General features: G+C 35.9%; 1 protein-coding gene across 2 annotated transcripts in view; it reads left to right on the top strand.

The window, feature by feature from the left end:
• The window catches only part of wwox (WW domain containing oxidoreductase), a 228,993-nt gene that overhangs the window by 6,244 nt on the left and 205,181 nt on the right, over nucleotides 1–17,568 (top strand). For both annotated transcript variants that reach the window (XM_058767519.1, XM_058767518.1), the window contains exon 5: nucleotides 12,738–12,844. In XM_058767519.1, the coding sequence (XP_058623502.1) occupies nucleotides 12,738–12,844 (107 nt within the window). The remainder of the gene's footprint in view (nucleotides 1–12,737; nucleotides 12,845–17,568) is intronic.

The raw sequence follows: 17,568 nt of genomic DNA on the forward strand, positions 1-17,568 counted from the left end.
AGCCAGATTGAAGTTCCCTGTTGAGCTGATTTTTAGTCCCAGATAGGTGTATTCATGAGTGTGTTGGAGGACCTGGTTTCCTGCTCTGAAAGTGTATTTATTTTCCTTACACCTGGGTCTGTTTTGAAAAATCATTATTTTTGTTTTTGTTAGATTAATTTTAAGAGCCCATGTTTGACTGAATGTCTCTATGATGTGGAAGAGCTCTCTCTCTCTCTCTCTCTCTCTCTGTCTCTCTCGTTAACGTGTTCTCCGGTTGTGGCGCGGTACACCTGCACCCGTGCATTGATCCTGTGGTGCGTGTTTGACCCCGGCTGATGCCTCCCATTCATTCCCATTAGCGACTTGGGCGCCTTCCTTAATTCTCCTCTATTGAACCAACTAAAAGTTATTTACCGTCTCAAGCGCCGTTCACTTCACTCAAGTGCCCCGTCACAACACACCCAACAGCGTCTGACCTGAGACCTGTGCACAGGCTTCAGCGCAAATCTGCTGTTTCCACACCAAAACACTGGATTTAGCAAGATTGCTGCATACATGTGCCACAAAATAGTAATGTTGAATTGTAACTATTGAGTATTTTATTTTTTTATTTGCTTTCTTTGCTTTTTTTTCCAAAAAAACAATAAAAAAGATAAATTCAATTCAAGATTGATACCATATACAAATTTAAACTTAGATAAACAGTGTGTATATATATACTGACTACTACATTAAAAAAAAGTAAGTGCTTATATATATATATATATATATATATATTAGGGCTGCAACTAACGATTATTTTAATAATCGATTAATCTGTCGATTATTTTTTCGATTAATCGATGAATCGGATTAAAAAAATTAAATAATTTAACAACACTGCGTCGTTAGCGTTGGTATTGTATCAGACACCTGCACTTAACATTATATGAAAATCAAGCTCAAATGGAGTTAATAATGTTTTGACCAGAGAATGACGGAGATGGAGTGTTTTGTCTGTCGTTAGAACGGCTGTAACTGTTATGCAGTGCATAAGTGCATTAAGTGCATTATGCTTTCATCAACTTTTACAGGTTATATAACTTTGATTGTAGCTATATGGGCGCTTAGTTTTTTCTTGTTGTTTAATACACTTGGCCAAAATCTCAAATTAAGCGCTTATGCACATAATGCACAGGATATTTAAAACGTATATAGACAGCAAATAACTAATTCTGCTCCACTCTTCAAACACACAAAAACATTATCCTTTACTGACATAGTGTTTGAGTAAAGAAAACGCTGTACTATTCAAACACCAATTATTCATTCACCCTTGCATTGCGAAAAAGCAGAGATCTCATCTTCTCCAGGCTGTGCGCGGCGCGTCAATCTGAATGAAGGCGGGGTGAAGTTACGAGGTCTCGCTGAGAGCTCGATGATCCAATGGCGTTACGAAGTTTTACTGACAAGTTATTTTAATGCTTATCATTGGTTTACTATTTTAAAACTCTCTGATTTAAAATAATAAAACGAATTATAAGCGACTCAAGTTTGGATAATTTTCACAGCACCTGACTGGGCTAGGGTATGGCAACTGCATACTCTGCCATACGCAAACGCCGCCCCTGCTCCCACACCTTGGATGACTTGGGTCGCACGGATTTCTCTGCCTCCGCCATGTATCTTTCCTCTACCTCCGCTCGTTTTTTTATTATTATTTTTTTTTATTTTTTTTTTTATTTATGAGGCGCCAAACTCTGCTAGCATCCGTGCGCGAGAGAGACCGAGTGTGTTCACTCCGCTCCGCGCTCAACTAAAGTTTTTTTTTTTTTAATAATCAAACGTCTCCGCGTCGCGCGACACAACGAATCGATTATGAAATTCGTTGCCAACGCTTTTAGTAATCGATTTTTATCGATTTAATCGATTCGTTGTTGCAGCCCTAATATATATATATATATATATATATATATATATATATATATATATATATATATATATATATATATATATATATATATAAGCACAGTTTTTTTTAATAGTGTATATATATATATATATATATATATATATTAGGGCTGCAACTAACGATTATTTTAATAATCGATTAATCTGTCGATTATTTTTCGATTAATCGATGAATCGGATTAAAAATTAAATAATTTAACAACACTGCGTCGTTAGCGTTGGTATTGTATCAGACACCTGCACTTAACATTATATGAAAATCAAGCTCAAATGGAGTTAATAATGTTTTGACCAGAGAATGACGGAGATGGAGTGTTTTGTCTGTCGTTAGAACGGCTGTAACTGTTATGCAGTGCATAAGTGCATTAAGTGCATTATGCTTTCATCAACTTTTACAGGTTATATAACTTTGATTGTAGCTATATGGGCGCTTAGTTTTTCTTGTTGTTTAATACACTTGGCCAAAATCTCAAATTAAGCGCTTATGCACATAATGCACAGGATATTTAAAACGTATATAGACAGCAAATAACTAATTCTGCTCCACTCTTCAAACACACAAAAACATTATCCTTTACTGACATAGTGTTTGAGTAAAGAAAACGCTGTACTATTCAAACACCAATTATTTATTCACCCTTGCATTGCGAAAAAGCAGAGATCTCATCTTCTCCAGGCTGTGCGCGGCGCGTCAATCTGAATGAAGGCGGGGTGAAGTTACGAGGTCTCGCTGAGAGCTCGATGATCCAATGGCGTTACGAAGTTTTACTGACAAGTTATTTTAATGCTTATCATTGGTTTACTATTTTAAAACTCTCTGATTTAAAATAATAAAACGAATTATAAGCGACTCAAGTTTGGATAATTTTTCACAGCACCTGACTGGGCTAGGGTATGGCAACTGCATACTCTGCCATACGCAAACGCCGCCCCTGCTCCCACACCTTGGATGACTTGGGTCGCACGGATTTCTCTGCCTCCGCCATGTATCTTTCCTCTACCTCCGCTCGTTTTTTATTATTATTTTTTTTATTTTTTTTTATTTATGAGGCGCCAAACTCTGCTAGCATCCGTGCGCGAGAGAGACCGAGTGTGTTCACTCCGCTCCGCGCTCAACTAAAGTTTTTTTTTTTTAATAATCAAACGTCTCCGCGTCGCGCGACACAACGAATCGATTATGAAATTCGTTGCCAACGCTTTTAGTAATCGATTTTTATCGATTTAATCGATTCGTTGTTGCAGCCCTAATATATATATATATATATATATATATATATATATATATATATATATATATATATATATATATATATATATATATAAGCACAGTTTTTTTTAATAGTGTATATATATATATATATATATATATATATACATACACACACACAATAATAATATTTATTATTGTTTGTGTGTGTGCATATAAATAAATAAAATATTGTAGCTGTTAATTATATGCCAATTTCTGAGTAAAATGCATGAATCACAGTTTGTTTCTCTTGCTTTTTTGTATACCAGCATTACATACCGCATGTTAACCAATGCATTACACTTTTTACATATTTTTCATATTTTTACTGCATGGAAATCTGAATAACATCTTTTCAAGATTTCCTACCTATGCATTTTACACAGACCTCCTACATTATCACAAGTTCTGTTATTCTCAGTAAGAACCCTTAGATTCTTTCATGAAGTCACAATTAAATCATCAGTCATTTATTTGGATCCACTTTTTCTCCGTCCTGATGTACGTGGTTGGGCCGGTTTGTGTTTTGACGTGTGCTGGAGTCAGTGTTGTTTTCAGTTGAGCGTGCAGCGTGTGGTTATTTTTGTTGAGCAGGTGTAGCGCTGGAGTCGGTGGCTGGATGCTGGTCGGCTCTCGGCTGCCGGTCTGTGATGGTGATGGATGCTCTGTGGCGGTCACTGTGCTCTAACGGGCCTCTGTTTGTCTTTCTGAGTCACAGCGCCGCAGACGTGGATGCATGTGTACATTTACGGACTTCTATATTTATTCTGTTCCTATTTTCAGTTCATCAGTTCTTATGGATGAGGCAGGTAAACCAGTGCAGTCACTGTTATTCACTAGAGGCAATGCTTTTTTTGTGCTCTACCCCTTGATACAGTGAGAATTCAAGCTAGAAAAAGAAAATATTTAAAGGTCTAGTGTGTATTTTTTTTATCTTTATTTATTTAAATATTTTCTCCTACTTTAAATAAACTTTAAATATGTTTCTCTGAGAAGTGTAAACACTGGCTTTGATATGCTTTCAGAACATCGCTTCCTTTGTTTTAGATTTCTTCCTTAACCAGTAGCGCGATTTTGGGGGCAGGATTATCTGTTTTTCTAACCAATGGCAGATGGAGGCAGTGTTCAGAGAAAACTGTTTGGGAAAACATTAATTCTGCAGTTTTGTTTGAAACCGAAGTCACAGTTTTGCCTTTAAACCTAAAAGATCAAAACAAACATTCAAAGCTCTGTCTGTTTAATTTTTAAGTGCGTTTAAAAAACAAAATCCTCTCTCTGAGTAATACCATCAATCATTGTTCACGTTATGTTTAACTGTGTTCTTTTTTTCACAAGTTGGCGACAAAAGCTGAAAAATATTAACAATAAACCGTCCCATCTCAACCCTGTTATACCCAGTGTTGTCAACTAAAAATAAAATAAAAAAAATTATTGTTTTCGATTCGTCTTTGAAATAAAGCCGAAATAAAATAAAATATAAATGTTACATAAAAAGCTTTTACATGAAAATGGCAACCAACTGAGCTAAAATAATTTGAAGTACTAAAATTACTTAAACTAAACAGAAAAAAAGAATAATAAGGCTCGTAGAAATATAAAAAATTTAAAAAATGAAATAAAATAATGAGATTAAAATTAAAACAGACTATGAAAATAAAAGAGAATTCAAAACACTAACAAAGTATATAAATAATACTAAAATTAGTAAACTGGTTGTATGGAAGATAATAATAATAACAATAATAATTTATTTTAATTACACTTCAAAACATTTTAATTTTCCCCTCAATTCTTTATTACATTTTAGAAGCAAAGGCATTTTCATGATATTTCTAATCTAATCAAGTAGTTTCTGATTTTCCTAATTAATGCTATTCTCAGCATTGTATAATATAGAAATGTAATGGGGGTTGAAAAATCTGGTCTAAACCAAGACACAATCTGTCCCCTGTAAGAGCTCGCCGTGAAACTCATATCCTTGTTTTGTTTTGCAGAAAGCTCAGTGTCAGAACAGGAAATGGAGTGCATAAGGTGGCACAGGGGATGAATAACAAGCCGTACTGACGGGAAATCTTCAGTTTTATGTGCCTTGATAAATGCCATGCCCGCTATGTATTTCCAGTTTAATTGAATTTTGATGGCTGTACGACCGTGTTTCTGTGGCCTCTCACCAGGGTCGTGTCGCTGGGTCTCTCTCTCTCAGCTAAAGGATAAAGCGTGAAGTAGATGGTTTGTCGTGAGCTGGTAGATTGAGGCTAAATTGATTCAAACCTCTATATTAAGCACAGGCGCCCTTCTGCATTAAATGAACAGTAATTTTGACTTGCATACTTGCGTATTTTAGCAATAAAGTATATGTAGCCTCGCCCTCTGTGAAATATTATTGGTCCAAAACCTGTACATAACTTAACGTTTAACATTAAATATATTCTGATTGGCTTTGTGTCATGATGTGTAGCACTTTTGAATGAACCAAAGATAATATAAGAAGGTTGCTTCATTTGTTAATGAACCAAATTAATCACATTTACAAATACTAAATGTTTAGAAAATGTAGTTTTTGTATGGAATATTATCATTTATTTTATTAACTCTCTGTCTATCTATCTACACCATCTAATATAATGTATTAAAATATATAAATATTTTTATTAAAAATATATATATAATTATTTTGAGATACAACATTATTATTATTATTATATAAAAGCCAATATATTGTAAATACTTTTATTTATAGGTTATATTTATATGAGCAGTATCTCATTTGTTTTTATAAAAAAGTAATGTTCACAATACAATCTGGAACAATAATTATACGTTTGAAACTTTTCCCACAATTAGGTAAGTAGAAAACAAAACAAAAACTTTAGGTTCTTTCTTTTATTTTAGTTGCTCTTTAATCTTCTGTGTGCCTGTGGAGCCTGTTATTGATATTGAGTGTCAGAGGAAATAGAATCTGAGGCTTTTAATGTGCATTTCATGTCCGTTTTTGATGAATCTGTTTATCGGCTCTGTAATGAACACCAGGTATGGTTGGTTAGTCAAATTATTGAGCATTATTAACCTTGGATGAAATTCACAAAGCACGGAAAAAACTGATGTAACATGCAAGAAAATTACAACTGGGGATAAAAGGTTCGATAATGATTACGATCTCAATACCACCCGGGTGAGCGGCCAGAATGCATATATATATATATGTTTAAGGCCTTTTACTGGCTTTTAAAGGAGGGAGGCTTTTTAAAACGGTTAGGAGGGCCTGAATGTGAACTCAAGTGGTTTATGGATCTCTTCGCTTTTACAATTTTTTTTCCAAGAGCAGAGATATTAAAGTTGCATGACGACTCTTTGCTCTCTCTTTAACAATGGCAGTGATGGAATTAACGGCGCTCCTGCTTGGCTATCGGGGGCCGGGCCGGCAGGCTGGCGTGAGGGGGATGCCGTGGGGACGCCGTGACCGTTGCAAACCTGCGGCACGATGAAAAATGACGTTGGGATTTAGCCGAGGCCACTTGGGGGTCAAAGACGCAGTACGTGAGGGAAGGGCAGCAGAGGGCAGCCGGGGGCAGAAGCAGCGGGGGTAATAACACTGCGTGGGGCTGGTCAGGTGGAACTCTGCTCCTCAGACTCCTGTAATTACAAACCATACATTTCACTTTGGGCCATGACAACGTCTCCCCCAATCCCAAATGAAGATGGGGGGTTATTAATGGCAGAAATTAAGGCTCCCTGCACACTGACGGAAGCACCACACTTCTCGTTTTAACCCCAAAATATATGTTTCACCTCACCTGCTGCCTCTGGCCCTGCCCCCTGAGATGCTTCATGACCATATATGGTCATTAGGCCAGCCATTGGTCTGATAAACTGGTAGCCCCACCCCAAACTCACACATTTGTTGAGCCAGAAGTCAGCAAGTCGGATCAGTGGAATCAAGCAGAGCAATACGGTCAAAAGTCAAAAGTGTCCTCAAGGTGTGGTATTCGGAAATAAGACTAGCTGAATTTTGGTCACCTACTGTAGCACCACAGTGCAATATATTCCAAAATATGTGCATTTTCCACCAGGCCATGTCTGCCTAATTCATTAGGTTCTAGTGCAGGATGAAGCCATGGTGCAGTATTTGGCGCATGTGTTCCCAAAAATTTGAGCTGTGGTGCTCACCTGGATGACTCGGGTTCGAGTCCAGCCTGCAGAATTTCCCAATTCCATCCCTGCCCCTTGCTCTGGCTCTTTTTGCAGGCTGCACCCTCTGGAGGTTGCATTGGTCAGCCGCATATGTCATTGAGGCTGCTTCGTTTTAGAAAAGTAAGCAACATATTGAAATGAAAGAAAGAAATTACAAATTTAAATTAAATTCTGCCTCATGCGGAATAATTTTATTTGATAATATTAACTTTTTTGAAATGAGACATCTTCAAAGGCGTGTGCGGGTTACAAATGCAACCTCTGGAGGGTGCAGCCTTAACATAGCTACTCTTTCCAGCATTTTCCTGTCCTCTGATTGGTCAGATAAACTGTTAGTCCCGCCCCAAACTCACAAATTTGATTGGTCAGAAATTGTCAAGTCAGATCTATCAACCGAACAGAGCAGTGCTTCCATTGGGAAATAACGCAGGGCGGATACAAACTTAGGACGTCTACTTTAGCACCACTGCACAATATATTTACAAGTATGTGCACAAGGCCTTGTTTCTTTGTGTTCTTTAATTCATTAAGATCTGGTGCAGGACAAAGCACAGTAGTTACCACATGGTAACTCTTGACACATGTTTCTTAAATTTTAGGTGTGGTGCTCATGTGGATGTTTTGGGGTCAATTCTGGCCTGCAACATTTCACAATCTCGCTTTCTCCCTCTTTTTTTCTCTTTCCACAGCAATTTGGTGTCTGTTCTTCACAATAAATTTGTCTTAACGCAGAGTAAGCCATAAAATAAAAATGCTTCTCTTACTAACAGTTAGCCACATTAACAAAAGCATACTTTTTTTTTTTAAGTGAGTTGTTGTTGTTGTTATTATTATTATTATTATTATTATTATTATTATTATATAAAATATAATCCATTATGTAATAATATTATGAAATTTATATAGCCACATATTGCATTGTTAAACACTAAGGAGATACTATGTTCTAGATACTATATACTATAGTGCAGGACACAGCAATGGTGCAGTGGTTGGCCAATGTGTTCTTGAAATTTTGAGCTGTGGTGCTCGTTTGGATGATTCTGGTTCAATTATGGCCTGCACATTTACAAATCCCACTTTCTTCCTCTTTTTTTTTTTTTTTTTGTTCAAATTTGATGTGCATTCTGCACTTTAAATCTGTCTAATAAAGCAGAAAAAACGTATAAAATAACAATGGAGGACATAAGTCTGAGTGATGAAAAAGAAAATCAACGAGACTCATGTTGTCGAATTAGTGTTAATCTGTCCGCTCTTTGTGTTTATCTTGGATTATTGCCCCATCCTTCGCTCTAAAATGCACATGTCCACTAGAGACCAGGATGTGACCTGCAGAAGAACTTAGCAAAACAATAAAACCATCAACTGACCCAGAGGTCACCTCTGGAACATCCCGTCTTCATGGCATCCACACAATGCGTTATACACCGAAGCGCGATCTTTAAGGTTAGAGGGTTTGTTCAGATCACTGACCCTCAGCATGAGCAATAATATGCTTGTCTAAGCAAACATCAGTAAAATTCAATGCAGTAATCATATAACTGACTGACAGCCATCTTTTTCTTTTCAATGAAATGTCATGCTAATTTAGCTGGATTTCTCCCCCAACGCGTGTGGGGTCTCTCTGCCTCTCTTTGACGAACAAGCAGAGTCATTATGTCCAAATTAATGTCAAGACCCTCTTATTTTCCATAAATAATACATGGCGGGTCGCTGTTGTCGTTAAACATGTTCTAATTTGTTCTCCATTACAAAAAACAACAGTGTTGATTAATTCACACTTCAAGCTGAACAACAGCCACGATTTTTACAAGGTGACTGCGAGTTGCTCTTTTGATCAACGCTAATGCGACACTTTTTTCATTAATGCGACGATGAAAGCGCAGTGCTTAATTGTCATATTATGGATTTGCTAGTAAATCGGTAATTTGTTTGGTGGTTTGCTGGCAGGAAAGGCATTTAAATTCTCACATCTCTTGTTTGTATTTTGGTGTCTGTTTCTCGGGAAGGAAGCCCCTTGTGCAGATACACACGGCGTTCTCCATTACTCCTAATAAGGTGTCATAAAATTGAATTCCATGCTTGGTTTGTCAGAGAGGAGTTCTTATCCTACTCCAATTTTGAGTTTTAATGGGTAATACTCCTTAGCTCTCTCCTCACAATTAGGCCTCCTAGTTACCTTTTAATGAAAATCAGATTAAAACATAATCTAATTAAAGTTCATTTTAATCCACGCTATCATCCCGACTGTCTGTGGCTCGGAATCACGCCGGCACACTGTCAAACTCGGTTAGTTTGCATAGAAGAGGAAGGCCAGACTATCAATCAAGGGTTTTTACATATGTATGTGTGTTGGAAAACTCATATGAAGTGCATTTCCGAACCCATTCCCTCTCTCTCTCTCTTTCTCTTTTTCAGTCCAGGGTAAATCTCATGAACACACGCCTGGGTCACATTCCACTTCAAAATTAGAAGAAAATAAAATTATATGCAGCATATATTTAAACTCTATTTAGGTTTAAAAAAGTCTAATTGTTGTACCATTAAGAGATTTTTCAGTGTGTTATTTGAGCCCATTTCCTCCTTTCATATTACTGCAAGTCTTACATATTTTTGTGCTTTTGTAGTTTTTTTTTATGCATTTATTTTCTACATTAATTATTCTTGTTATATTGTCATTACATCATTTATTTATTCATTCATGCATGCAGAGTAGCTTATGCTTTTTCGTGAGTTGCTAAATTAGATTTTTATGGTTTTACATAAAAGAACAAATATATAATAAAATAATAATAAAAATACATGCATACATACACACACACACATACTTGCATACAGTACACACATAAAACAAAAAAAAGCATCAATTAAAGACATTAGACATGCTGTCATAATATATTTATTTTACAAGCCATTAATCACAGAACTATAGTAATATGTATTTATTTATTTAGACAAAACCACTAAAACAGAATATAGAATATACTGAAGCATTTTATGCCTACTCTAAATAAATAAATCAATCATTCATTCATTCATAAAACTGGTAATATTTACTGTAATACATGAAAAATTACTTTAGCATTTTTTTTCTTTATTAAAGTAAATAGAACGTTTGTTTGTTTATTCCACAAATAATGTAACAATGAAATTGAACTTCTGGCTCTAATAATGGCCTCAAAATAGGCTTTGTTGATTTATGCAAATCTTATCTTATTTCTTTATTTTAATTTAGGGGTGAAATATAAGCCAGCAATGTTCAGGTTTTGTGAGGTTCGCGCTCCTTTCCTGTGCATAAAAATAAAAAGGGCCGAAATCATTTAAAAATGATTGCTCGATCCGTTATGGTCTTTGGGAATGAATGGTGCAGGCCTCCCATCATGAGTGAACTTAAGGGGAAAAAGTGAAGCGAAAAAACCTCTGACATGCATGCAAGTGTCACTCACAATCAGTGACAGCTGTCAACTTTCATATCCACTGATACCCATAATTCCCAGCATTGGAGAGGGTTCACAGAGCGATGGAGTCATGCCTCTCTGTTTGAGCCGTGTTGGCCTGTCAGGTCTTTTCTGAGCCATGACAGTGTAATATGTTTTACAAGCAGAATGGCCAAGGGTTATTTCACAGTCAGAGAGCAGGCAGGCCAGCCAGTAAAGCGCCGCTGCACGGGAGAAACAGCCATGCGGCGACGCAGCACATTTAGTCCACCTGCTGGCTGCTTCCACACTTAGACGAACGTTTGAGCTCCCGAGTGTCAAGGGAAAAGCGCAAAGGCCAATTTATTTCTGTCTTTGTGTCTGGTTTACATTAATAGGAGATTACGACAAAAGTAGCTTGCAAAGAGAGTGCGTGTCTGTTAGCGTTTTCAGCCAGTTTGCTGTAATTAAACTCTGGTTTTAATGAGCAAATTTGGCTGGCAGAAAAACAAACATGCATCTGAGGATTATGGGTTAAAAAAAAGCCACAAAGCTCAAAAGTCTTGCCGACAGGACAGCAGTTTCCTTCACCCTGGTGTCGTGGGACACTGCAAATTTAGAGGTTTGACCTTTGTGTCCTTCGTATGATGGCAAAATAGACCTTTCGCCCCATCTGAAATTCCCTCTGATTTTTTTAAACTTGATTATTAATGTCGGACCTGCAAACTTGAGCCATTGTTGTGAACTTGAGGCTTTTTCTTGCGGTATCTATTCTGAGACACGTGTACCTTTATGACTGGTGCCCACTCCGGGTAATAAAGTGCTGATGCCAGCTTAAGAGAAACTTTAAACACACTTGGTGTAATCAAAGGCACAATGCAAAACGGCAGGTCAGCAAAACCAGCCAAAACAATACCCCAAGTCCCCCCTAAATATAACCTTTTTCGGTGAAGCAAATGTTTTGTGTTTCTGCCTTCCCGTACCGTATATATTTAGATCATTGTTTCTACCTTTCGGGTTTGACTGACCCATTTAGAGTGGCGATTTCGAAAATTAATTTGAGAAACTGATATGAGGCAACCATCAGAGCAATTTCTAATGAGGCCAAAATATCTTTTACGCTCTATGATGGAGCGTCTTATCACATTAGCTTTGAAGTGCTTTAAGATCATGGGTTCTGCGAGGAAGTTGATATATAAAAGACTTTAGTCCCCCTTTAATGATTTATTCTTTAATTTTGTTACTTTTTCTTAATCCGTGCTTTTACCCCCTCTGTTTTCCAGTAAAAAAAAACAAAACATAATTTCAATTAATCAGTTTACTTTAGAAATAAAATTGCACAAGGTATTAAGACCTGCGTCAGAGAATATATATATTTTTATCAACGTAAATTTTTTTTCTTTACCCCTATGTTTTTTATTTAAATGATAAATCTAAGTATTTGGTGGGGCTTATGCTTCAAACAAGAGGATGATAATTAGCTAATGAGGTAAGAAAACTAAACTTGATTCAAGTTACAGTATAGTTTTTTTGAGAATAAGTTATATTAGATAAAAAAGATACAGTTTTATAAAAATATTTTAGCATTGTAAATGACTTTACAATAGACATTTTTGTTTTCTGTCATAGAAGTGCCTCAGGGTCTTGTCCTGGGTCCGGTTTTATTTCATTATCCATAGTGAAGCTATTGGAGTTTCTGTGCTTTAATTTGATAATTTTTATCACTTGAAAATGGATTTGATTGAGTTTTATAAGAGCCTTTGGCTTTCTGTCTGAAGGAGAATGAATATAGGATATAGATATAGGACCCATGCACCCTTTGCTCGGATTCAGCTGCTGCAAATAACAGCAAGAGCACTGTGAAGATATCGTAGTCAAGTGACTTATCTTAATCATTTTATTTCTCTCTTCCACCATCCCTTGTCTACCCACCCACACCCTATCTGCAGGTTTTGAGACTGCCCGATCTTTCGCTCTTCATGGTGCTCATGTGATCTTAGCGTGCCGAAACCAAAGTCGTGCCAGTAAAGCAGCGAGTCTGATCACGGAAGAATGGGTGAGTAAGAACACACACACACACACACACACACACACACACACACACAGACTCCTTCTGCAGTGGGACGTCATCCCGTGTGACCTTTACATTTCATAAATCACGTTTTGTGTAGCTGGCATCTCTGCCTTCTCATGAGTCACAAAATTAGGTGGAGCTTTGAGTTATTAGCGCTCTTCTAAAACTTGCCATCTTTGGCAGCATCCTAACTGACATGTAACCTCAGCTGATATGAGCTGAAATGTTCTTCATAGGTAGCAACTCTTTGCATTCCACACAAATAGCACTGCTTGCAAATTATTGTTGTCAAAAGTAGGGTTGGGAATCAAAAATCAATTCCAGTCCCAGAATTGGATACTTAAGGACAGGAATCGGATGCTTGTTGTAAAATTAAAATTTCAGTTCTGCCAATCAATTTCTGTGTGCACATCTTTTTTTAGGTGGCTGTTAAAAATGTATTTGTCTTTGAATCATTCATTCAAGAGATTCATTCAAAAACACTGATTCATTCAGTAATGAAACAAGTAAATCTTGAGTGAGTCATTGAATCATTCCATTTATAAATTCCATGATATTTAGTTTACTTGTCTAATGGTTTTTCTTCAGAATTGTGAGAGAACTACAACTTCCATTTAAAAAAAAAAAATTACAATAAAATAAAAAGTCTCAATTTATCCAGAATCGTGCAGCTCTATTTTGCTCTTAACAGCTCTTAATCAAGTCCAGTTTTTATGTAGCCAGCTGATTTTCGTTCATGGTATTCAGCAGCCAGCAAATGTTTTGAAAAAAGAGACACAGAATAAATATGTTTGATATCTAAATGTTTTTTTTAACCACATTGGAATCAAAACTGGGAAACGATAAGAATCGGAATCGATAAGCAGAATCGGAAACGTAATTGGAATTGATCAAATTCAAACGATACCCAACCCTAGTCAAAAGTACCTACCCTGATACCAGTCGGTACAGAAATTTTTAAAACGTCCATTTCCCGCAAAGATTTGAGCGCTGTTGAGCATATTCTTACACAGCACTGATTGGTCATTATGTTCACGCGCTCAACAGATATGTTTGTGATTGGCTTAAATGATCATCGCGTCAATATGTTCAAAGAGCGTTTACTCAGGGAGTGTCTGAAAGCCGCATCTATCAGCTGATCCGTCACCTTCAGCGGATCACTAGTATATCTGCACATAGACAGATCCGCTGACAGATGCATTTGACTTTTGCATTTGCATAATTTTGACACTGCATTATTTGAAACAGTCTTAATATTTTGTGTTGTTATGCTTTTCTCATATTTTTTGCCAGGAGTGTGTTTTAATTAAATTTTAATTACTGTCATTAAAGAATTTTTCTCTAGTATTGCTGATGAAATCCAAATATTGTTCTTTATTGTTTTTTTTGTTTTTTTTTGTGGCAGTAATAGGAACTGATTGAGTGAAATATATGCAGATCATGTCTATAATTCATCTTTGATTAATTTTTTCACAAAGTTTGTTGCAGTGGATTCTGGGAGAGCATTTTTGCCTTACTTTTTGAAATGTTGAACTGCAGTTCATAACACGCCGCAAGTTCATTTGCTTTGGTGCATTGGATACTATAGCGGATTTAGCACCAACTGCTATCATGGTAACACTTTATTTCGATAGACCACTTTAGACATTCTACTAACAATAAGTAACTTTGCAACATGTCAACTAGCAGTCATTAGAGTATTAGTAGACTGTCTGTTTAATATCTTCTAACACTTTATTTTGATGGGTCTACAACATACAGCATACTGACTATGACAAACTTTGCAAGTATATGTCAACTTATTCTATTAACCCTGACCTACCCTAACATTCTACTCTGAGAGTTAGTAGACATGTAGTTGACATGTAGTTACAAAGTTACTTATAGTTAGTAGAATGTCTAAAGTGGACTATCAAAATATTGTAACCACTGTCATGGTAGAACAACAAAATCCTAGCATATTTGTTGTAAGCTGATACATATTTCCATTTAATGGTTCAAAATGTACAAGGACCATTCATAACAAAGACAATAATTATAATGATAACTATTAAGTTTTAATAACCATTCTAATTCTGTCAGATAGGAAAGTCCACACTACAACTATAACAATAAAAACACAGAAGAAAAAAAAACATTTGGTAAGGTGTATGCTTGAAACAAGATAATGATTATTTGCTAATGAGAAGACTAAACTTAATTAAAAAAATTTCTGAAACAAAGTCATATCTTACAAGGTTTTGCTTTTCAAGTAAATGTAAGGATATTTAGAATTTATTTATTTATTTTTTCTAGGAAAAAAATACAATAGGTGTTTTTGTTTCCTGTCATAGAGGTGCCACAAGGTCTTGTCCTGGGTCCGGTTTCATTTTATTATCATTATTGAAGCTATTGAAGTTTCTTTCTATTTTCACCACTTAAATAAGAACTTGATTTAGTATTAAAGGGATAAAGTTTTAATAATCATTCCAATCCTTCATGAATAGGGAAGCACACTACAATAAGTCCACACTACAACTGTAGTGATAACATCACAGAAGAACAATATGAATGGAGTCACTCTCAGATGATTTTTTTTCTCCAATTGATGAATTATAAGAACAATGACAACTAATAAAAATATAAAAAATATAAAAATAAAAAAGTCATCTTTATTGTCATTATTGTTCTTGGTGTGAACTGGTCTTAACAGTAGTGTCCCCTTCTTAATGGTGCTGTAACTTAAGCATGCTTGTTAAGTATGTTTAATGGGATTGCGTTGGTCAAGCATTTATATCTGTGTTTTTATAAAATATTTTTCTGGCCATAGTTGTCTGCTCTTTGTCTAGAACTTCTGGTAAACATCCTTAATTTAAGTAACAAAAAAATAAAAAATAAATAATAATAATAATAATTGCTACTCTTGTAGAAGACTTTTAGCATCTAAAAGCAAACTTAAAATCTCAAACCTCTCCTAAAGATCCCCTAGCTTTGAACTCCTCTTTTAATTTCTCACTTTTACAGTCTAATTCTTAATTAATATTCCTCTCGTCTTGAAGTCGTGTGGCAGGGTTTTTGCCCGTGGCTCTGTGCTCGCAGCCCGAGCCGAGACCGATCTCTCTGATAGCCTCCATTATTAGCAGGAGGGGGGAGCGAGGGCCGTCTGATAATTAACTTTGATTATTGCACTAATATTGTGGCGCTCTTGACACTCCCCCAGATTTATGAGTGTGAGAAAATAAACAAATGAAATGTAGGTGCTGGAGCAGAAAGAATAAGCTATTACGAGGTGCCGTAATTACAGCCATCCTGAGACTTGGAATTAGTTGATTAATTACAGGATGCCAATGGATTACAGGGGAATCTAAAGTGTTTTAAAGCAGTGGCGATATCTAATTGAACAAAGCCCCCTCTCGACGGCAGATAATTCCTCAGCCCCGACAGTTTCAAATCATGGCGTGTTTTAATAAATGTAGCAGCTCCGCTCTGAGGCATTTTACAAGCGCACCGCAATCCGGCAGCGGAGAAACGGTGCGGAGACATCCGCAGAATCCTTTAATAATCAGAGTTATTAAAGAACATTTAAATATTAAGGCAAATTACCTGGCAAAAAAGGCGGACGATCTGATTAATGTTTACCGACACCTTGCTGGGATTTTTAATTTTTCATTCTCTAACAATTATTGCAAAACATTCAAATTTAATTCTCCAAATATAAGCCCTCACGACTCTTCTTGTGAGAAATGAGGAAAGTAATACCAGAAGATGGCTTGATCAAGTTAAGATTTTCATATTCTGATTAAAAAATATTGAATTTGATTTGACTCCTAAATCGCAGGTGCTGCGGGATGAGTAATGGAAGGTATGATATCGGAATAAATCTCATCGATGGGAAATGCATACTTACACCTCAGGAATGATATTAATAGATCCGGGGAAGGACAGGACAAGGAAATTAATCGTTAAAATGATGAATGCACTCTCCGTGTCTTCCCACGCTCTCACGCTGAGGTTATTTTGATAAAGATGTATGTTTTGGACACTACAGAATGAAGGGTCATCGCATCTACTTCCGAGGTCGCTTGGAAAGCCGTACGGGATTGCGGAGGAGCAAGAGAGGAATTAGTGAAGAGAATTAGTGTTGAAAATCCAGAGTCAAATCCTGCAGTGCATCACATGCAGTACAATGATCCTGTCAAGAAAGTCCATAAGTGATTCTTGAGGCATGGGTCAAATATGCTGCAGAACTGTAGGATCAAAAATCCTTATTTGAGATAAATCTGTTAAACATGTTCAAAGGAGTTACATTTAGTTTTATTTAGTTTCTTCTTGTAATTTCACCCTTTCACCCTAACTCACTTCATAATTTAATTAAATACATAAAAAAAAAAAAAAAATAAATTTTTATACATCTAGTTTTAAATCTAGCATTCACTAGAGTTATTTATTGATACAACCTTCATAGATGTATCAGATATATCCATCTTTGTATGGATTTAATATATTATATATGCCAAAATGTTTTTGCAACTTCCATGATATATAGTTATGTATGCAACATAATATACTGTTTACTTGTTATATAATATATTATATATATATATATATATATTTTTTTTTTTTTTTTTTAATAATTAATGATAAAGCAATAACTAATCATAAAAAGAGATGACACACAGTGCACTTATGTAATTCTTAATTTTTGCAACTTTACTAATAGTATTAGT

This window comes from Onychostoma macrolepis, chromosome 25, assembly GCF_012432095.1.
Source record: "Onychostoma macrolepis isolate SWU-2019 chromosome 25, ASM1243209v1, whole genome shotgun sequence".
Taxonomy (NCBI): domain Eukaryota; kingdom Metazoa; phylum Chordata; class Actinopteri; order Cypriniformes; family Cyprinidae; genus Onychostoma; species Onychostoma macrolepis.